At 44.6% G+C, this 7,624-nt stretch overlaps 1 protein-coding gene across 1 annotated transcript; it reads left to right on the forward strand.

Annotated features, from left to right (window-relative positions):
• Positions 1–1,189: 1,189 nt before the first annotated feature.
• LOC139660999 (E3 ubiquitin/ISG15 ligase TRIM25-like) lies at positions 1,190–2,913 on the forward strand. The gene has a single exon (XM_071539311.1). The coding sequence runs from the start codon at positions 1,241–1,243 to the stop codon at positions 2,900–2,902; it is 1,662 nt and encodes a 553-aa protein (XP_071395412.1). The 5' UTR covers positions 1,190–1,240; the 3' UTR covers positions 2,903–2,913.
• The last annotated feature ends 4,711 nt before the right edge of the window (positions 2,914–7,624 follow it).

Here is a 7,624-nt window from a genome sequence, read left to right on the forward strand (position 1 = left end):
TGTAAACAGAACTGATCGGGGAATAGGCCTGAATAGGCCTGCAGTAGATGAAGCTTATGAAAGGAAGATGCTGAAGTATTGTGATTTAGCAGCTGAGGTGGGGCAGCGAGGCCGGAAAACTAGATTGAGCCCTGTGGAGGTCGGTTGCAGAGAGATGACAGTCAAGTTGTAAAGACCAATGTGAGAGGTTGTAACCACTGAGTTGTGGTTGTACTGGAAAATTAACTAAAGTAAAAACTAATTATGAGTAAATGTTGTATTACAAGTTTGCAGGTTGCATTGCATTTAAGTAAGTATCAGTTTATACAGTGTGAACCTTTTTGTCTGTGACTTCAAATTCAGAACACAGTGTGTGAATATTTTCTGAGTGAAAAATTCAACATACAAGTTCACATTTATTCTGCAAGTTCTCACATCAAGTCTACAGGCTCTCGGGTTTTGCCACATAAATACCTTCATATTTGTGTCCTGTGCTGTATGCTTTAATTGCCCATAATTTGGTCTTTGCTACAAACAAAAAAACAACAAAGCAAAGCACAAAGCAAAACAACCAAATTTAGTTCAGTTTATTGTACTTGTCTTAAACTTTGGCTAAATCTCCCCAAAAACAGGGTAAAAATGGAGATGCTCGGAGACCTCAAGGTGCTTATAGAAACAGTGAGAATCTGTGAGAAACCACCAGTGAAAACACACAGAAAGCCAAACCTTTAAGTAAAAACACACAACCACCGTCTGACACACTCTCCACACACTTAGGAAACGCCCACACATGAGAGAGAGAGATGGGGAGAGGGAGAGAGAGAGAGAGCAAAAGTTGTCTGTTTTTTTTAACATCTCATTAAATTCACTGACCCCAAGTTTAACTATACTATTTTTTATTTATCATAATCTTCACTTCATATTGTAAATGAGGGCTAAACACACACTGCCTCTTTAAAAAACGCTCCTCTTCCTGGAATGAAGCAAAACCTGATCACCCCTCCCTCTACTTCCTGGACTCAAATACAGCCAGTTCCATTCTGTCCACATATTTCCTGTTCCCTCCCCTTTCACAGATCTGCCAGTTTAAAGATGGGTGTAAAGAGCATGTTGTGAAGTGTAAGAGCTGACAAGCCCATTCACTGCAGATCAGTACATGAACATGAAGAAAAGGAACAGAGGTTTGGTTTGGATCAGAGCCCAACTTCTTTCTGTTGAGAGAAGTGAAACTATCTGACATTCACTGTCACTGAGAAGTGAAATGGCGCAGCGAGGAATTCAGCTGTTCAGGGCAAAACTCTGCTGTTCCATCTGTCTGGATCTACTGAAGGATCCGGTGACTATTCCCTGTGGGCACAGCTACTGCATGAGCTGTATTAAAAGCTGCTGGGATGAAGAGGATCAGAAGAAAATCCACAGCTGCCCCCAGTGCAGACAGACCTTCACACCAAGGCCTGTCCTGGTGAAAAACACCATGTTAGCAGAGTTGGTGGAGGAACTGAGGAAGACAGGACTTCAAGCTGCTCCTCCTGATCGCTGCTATGCCGGACCTGGAGATGTGGCCTGTGATGTCTGCACTGGGAGAAAGCTGAAAGCCCTCAAGTCCTGTCTGGTGTGTCTGGCCTCTTACTGTGACCAGCACCTCCAGCCTCACTATGAATCCTCTACCTTTGAAAGACACAAGCTGGTCGACCCCTCCAAGAAGCTTCAGGAGAACATCTGCTCTCGTCATGACGAGGTGATGAAGGTTTTCTGCCGTACTGATCAGCAGTGTATCTGTTATCTCTGCTCCATGGATGAACATAAAGGCCACGACAAAGTCTCAGCTGCAGCAGAATGGACCGAGAGGCAGAAAGAGCTCGGGGTGAGTCGGCAACAAATCCAGCAGAGAATCCAGGACAGAGAGAAAGACGTGAAGGTGCTTCAACAGCAGGCGGAGGCTATCAATGGCTCTGCTGATAAAGCGGTGGAGGACAGTGAGAAGATCTTCACCGAGCTGGTCCGGTTCATTGAGAAGAGAAGCTCCGATGCGAAGGAGCGGATCAGATCCCGGCAGAAAGAGGAAGCGAGTCGGGCCGAAGAACTTCAGGAGAAGCTGAAGCGGGAGATCGCTGAGCTGAGGAGGAAAGACGCTGAGCTGGAGCAGCTCTCACACACAGAGGATCACATCCATTTTCTACACAGTTACCCCTCGCTGTCACGTCTCAGTGAATCTACAGACTCACCCGGCACCGATATCCGTCCTCTGCGCTACTTTGAGGATGTGACTGCAGCTGTGTCAGAGGCCAGAGATAAACTACAGGGCATTCTTACAGAGGAATGGCCTAAGATCTCATTGACAGTGACTGAAGTGGATGTTTTACTGCCACAACCAGAGCCCAAGACCAGAGCTGAATTCTTACAATATTCACATCAAATCACACTGGATCCAAACACAGCACACACATGGCTGTCATTATCTGATGGAAACAGAAAAGCAACATGTATGAGAGAAGACAATTCTAGTCACCCAGACAGATTCACTTACTGCAGTCAGGTCCTGAGTAGAGAGTGTCTCACTGGATGTTGTTACTGGGAGGTGGAGAAGAGTGGGAAGGAAGTTTCAATAGCAGTCGCATATAAAGATATTAGCAGAACAGGGAATGAAAGTCGATTTGGATACAATGACAAGTCTTGGGCATTAGATTATTACAACAATAGTTATCAATTCATACATAACAATATCAAAACTCCCATCCCAGGCCCTTTGTCCTCCAGAGTAGGAGTGTACCTGGATCACAGAGCAGGTATTCTGTCCTTCTACAGCGTCTCTGAAACCATGACTCTCCTCCACAGAGTCCAGACCACATTCACTCAGCCTCTCCATCCTGGACTGTGTTTTTATCATTATGGAGCCACTGTTGAGCTGTGTAAGCTCAAGTAGACAGGAGTGATTAAAGGAGCAATGTGTGAGATTTTTTTATTATTATTTCTTGTCTCCATCTTTGTTGCTCAGCGCTCATTGCTGTGGTGTTTCTGCACTGCACTTCCCAGAGATCACCTGTCGATCACCTGTGTGGGCGGGACTGTGACATCTCTTTCCTTGGATTTTCTGTTGTTTCTGTTTGAGTTTCTGTAGGTGGTGCTCTTTTCTTTGTCTTTCCTTTTCTTTGTGTTATATCAGTCAGTGAGAGTATCCAAACTGACATTTATTCATATGAAAACATAAACTGTTGTGTGGTCTATATAGTTCTTATGTTTGTTGCATATTTCTATTGTTGCTGTAATATTTTCTGCTATTTCTGTTCCACTGCATGGGCCTTAATGGAGCAGCACTAGAAGTCTCCCCTTTCAGAGAGCGAAAGAGCAGCCTTAACTGTAGGAACGTGGAAGTCAGATCAGTGAGGTGCAGACATTCTGTCAGAGCTTCAGCATTTTTAACGTTCTTAATCCCTTTGATTGGAATTGATCTTCGCGTTTTTTTGCTTGTCTTTTACCATCTTTATCACAGCTCTGTTGGTTTTATGAGTCTTCCCTGCTGCCTTCCTATCCGATCACACCTCTGTTCTACTGCTTGGCTGGGCTCGTTTTTAGCCTGGTGGCCAAGCTAACACACGCAAATGCCAGCTATGCCCTGCGAGGACTGTGTTCTACTCAAAAAAGCAAACAAAAAGATTGCTGACCTTAAGGAGGACATTAAACGGCTTTCTGATGAACTCCATAAGAAAGACTCTCTTCTGACCAGCTTCATGGACGTGGCTTCTGGGCAGTCCAAACAGATTGTCTCCCTCGGCGCAGCCATGCAGGACACAGCCCTGTGGAACCCCTCCACCTGTCCACGGCCTTCCTGCTCGACACCGAACCATCGGTCGTCCTGGGCCGAAGTGGTGGTCCGTGGTCGTAAGAGATATTTGGACGGAGCTGCCTCACCCCCTCGCATAAGCCTCTCCAACCACACACGGCCCTGTCCGACAACACTCCGGTCCTCCCAGCTGATACTACTGCGGTTCCGACTCGTCACGATCTGGACCCTTCTCCAAGGACGGCGCTTGCCGACACTGCGGCTTCCCCTCCACTGGTGGCTAACGGTATTCGGGTGGCTCGCCGCCCCACTGTGGGACCAGATCAGCGGCCCTCATCCCGGGTAATGACCTCCGCTTCCTGTCGTGGGATCCTGAAGGAGGCTGTGCTCAGACCCTCTGGAGGTCTTCTTCTTCCTCGCCCTGTACCGGCAGGGAATCCTTCTCTCGGATCTGATGTCGCTGCCTCGCCGCAGCACTCGCCTGCTCCGGCACCCCATCCTCAGTCGGCGACTTCAGCGTGCAGTGAGGCAGATTGCGCACTCTCCGGCCCCGAGAGCCTACAATCGTCTTCTCTTCGTCCCCTCTTCTCCCCAACCACATTAATAGTTGGGGATTCCATAATCAGAAACATCCGTTTCTTCAATGCAGCCACCCACTGTTTCCCTGGAGCCACAGTCCCGGTGATCCTGGATAAGCTCCCGGGGCTGCTGCGTTCACTCCTGTCCTCAACAAATCGAGTGATTGTCCATGTGGGGACAAACGACGCAGCTCGTAAGCAGTCTGAGCTGACCAAAAAGGATTTTAATGACCTTTGTAGCCTTTTAAGTGCCTGTGGAAAGTCTATTTTTTATCTCTGGTCCTGTTCTTACACTGGCCCGTGGAGCAGGGCGTTTTAGCAGAATCCTCAGCCTCCACACCTGGCTCCAGTCCGCCTGCAGAGCTCACAACATAGGTTTTATTGACCATTTTAATCTGTGTTGGGATCATTCCTCCCTCTTCAGGAATGACAGGGTCCATCCCAACTGGCTGGGTAGCCGAATGCTAGTGGCTAACTTTCAGCACGCCGTGCAGTCCGCTCCATGTGACTGACTGTTTATATCCCTCACCCCCTCCCCGGAACCTCCATCTCCGCCCATAGTGGCACCTCAGACTACTGTTCCCCCCGCTAGCTCCCCCCACCGGCCATCTGTCATTAACCCTCTTACCGGGAATTCTCCCCATCCAGACCATTATTAGGCACAGAGCCTCCCGCCCATATGGCATATCTAAAGCTGCTAACAAAAGCAACTTACGTCCTATTCGCTGTATGCCCGTTTCTTTTCCCTCAGCTTTGACACCTTACAATTTTGGCCTCTTGAATGTGATATCTGGTGGTAATAAGTGCTTTATCATTAATGATTTTATTGTTTCTAATGATCTGGACTTTTTTATAATTACTGAGACGTGGCTGTCCCCAGGGGACACTGTTCCTCTGACTGAGGCTAGGCCCCTTGACTTTGTATATTTTCATGTTCCCAGGCCCTCTGGAAGAGGAGGTGGTCTAGCTGTTGTTTTATAAGTTAGGTCTTAAATGCCATCCTGTTAATTTTGGTAATTTTATTTCCTTTGAAGTTTTAAGTTTCTTTATCACTGGTCCTCCCCCTTTTCTCTGTATCTTAATTTATAGGCCACCTAAATCAGTTAATTTTATTTCTGAGTTTTCTGAGCTTTTATCCATTGTCATACCTAGATATGACAGGGTGCTTATACTTGGTGATTTGTATGTTGTCCTTTGATGCTAACCTCTGTTTTGATGATCAAGTCAAAAATGTTGTTCATTCGTGTTTCTTCCAGCTCAGGATAATCTCTAAAATTAGGTCATTTTTATCAGTTGCTGATCTACAAAAAGTCGTACATGCTTTTATCTATTCCCGGCTCGATTATTGCAATGCACTTTACTTGGGTATCAGCCAGGGCTCCCTCCACCGTCTCCAGTTGGTACAAAATGCTGCTGCTCGACTCATTACCGGGACAAGGAGGCATGAGCACATCACCCCTGTGCTCGCCTCCCTACACTGGCTCCCTGTTAGTTTTCAAATCAATTTTAAAATTTGATTGCTTACTTTTAAGGCCTTAAATGGCCTTGCTTCGAAATACATTTCTGATTTATTGACTTGGTATATGCCCTCTCTACCATTAAGATCCGTAGATGGAGCCCTGCTGGTTACTCCCAGGTCACAGTTTGTGACAAAGGGTGATCGAGCTTTTGCTACTAGAGCCCCCACTCTATGGAACTCTCTGCCTACTGAACTCAGACACACTAACTCTCTAGCTTCTTTTAAATCTCTTCTTAAAACTTTTCTTTTTGTGAAAGCCTTTGGAAATGTTTGATATATGTTTTTAATTTATACTGTTTCTACTGCTTTTTTTTATTTGATCTTATTCATTTTATTGTCCTTACTTCCTTGGTGCTCAAGCCCTTTGGCCTTATTCTCATTTTATCTGCCTGGTTTTATTTTCTTTTGTAAAGCACTTTGTAACATTGTTAAGAAAAGTGCTATATAAATAAAGTGTATTATTATTATTATTATTATTTATTATAGCTGAATAGTTGTTAATATGTTGATTTTGATCTTGTAACTTTGTTGAGAAAAGGTCACTACAAATGTAATCATTATTATGGTAAATGGACTGCATTTATATAGCGCTTTTATCCAAAGCACTTTACAACATGCCTACATTCACACACCGATGGTGGCAAGCTACCACACAGGGTGCTGGGGCAACCATCAGGAGCAATTTGGGGTTCAGCATCTTGCCCAAGGACACTTCGACATGCAGACTGGAGGAGCCGGGGATCTAACCACCGACCTTCTGATTAGCGGACAACCCGCTCTACCTCCTGAGCCACAGCAATCAATAGGGAGAACATTCATTCATGATGACATACTGGTTTAACAGATTGATTGTGTGGATGAAGTTAATATGTAGATGGAAAGATTGAACCAGAGTCCTTTACCAGGCTTTAGTGATTGGATGTGTGAACGTGAATGTTGGCAAAAATGAATAAAGTGTTTTTCCAAGAATGAATGAAATATTTCTTGTGTATTCATTCCAGGAAGTGTATGAAAGCTGCTAGAGAAAATGTGAAACTAATATGACAGTATAACTGAGGTGATTTTCCCCCTAAAACACAACAAAGTGCAGTCTTAATGTTTAGAGCAGATGTGGAATCAAAAGTGAAATGAAGCAGCAGTGTTACCAAAGAAGAAACACTAGTGAAGATGGAAAGAATGAAGGACAATCCTGTTGTTAATGGAACTGGTCAAATGTATGAATGGAGTGAATGTTTAGATGGAAAGACTGAAGGACAGTGTGAATGGATAACATTTACCAATCAATCTCTATCCTTGTAACTTTCTTCACTGAAACAGCTTTGTCATGGAGGACTAAGCTGGCAACCTCCCACTTTTCAATCATTTGCTGCTTTTTACAAGCAACATTGTCTTTGTGCACTTGCTCAACAAACAGGTTTTCTTCCGCAGGCCTGAAAAGCCTGGAAAACCATGAAGAATTCATCTGATCACTTCCAGGTCAAGTTTGGGAATAAAAAAAACCCATTTACATTAGATCACACATAAATATCTTAAATGCTGTGTCGAGCAGAAAAATATCAATAGCTACCTTGCCAAACAGATATTCAATACTACAGCCATTCTAAAAATTTCCATCATTCCATCAAAACTGTAAGTCACACCATCATGTTGCTTCATGGCCTTTTTTTATTCCTCATTATTACTAAATTGTCTTCCCTTCAACCAGTGTTTTAAAGGATCTATAGGTGCTATACACTGTCTTATGGTAGTTGGCGGAGCGTTCCAAAG

Source organism: Centroberyx affinis, unplaced genomic scaffold, assembly GCF_046629955.1.
Source record: "Centroberyx affinis isolate AG114_WGS23_722 - 3 ecotype Tasmania unplaced genomic scaffold, CSIRO-AGI_Caff_v1 ptg003429l_1, whole genome shotgun sequence".
Taxonomy (NCBI): Eukaryota; Metazoa; Chordata; class Actinopteri; order Beryciformes; family Berycidae; genus Centroberyx; species Centroberyx affinis.

Coding starts and splice junctions, on each gene's coding strand:
- LOC139660999 (XM_071539311.1), top strand. CDS start 1,241: ATGGCGCAGCGAGGAATTCAGCTGTTCAGGGCAAAACTCTGCTGTTCC.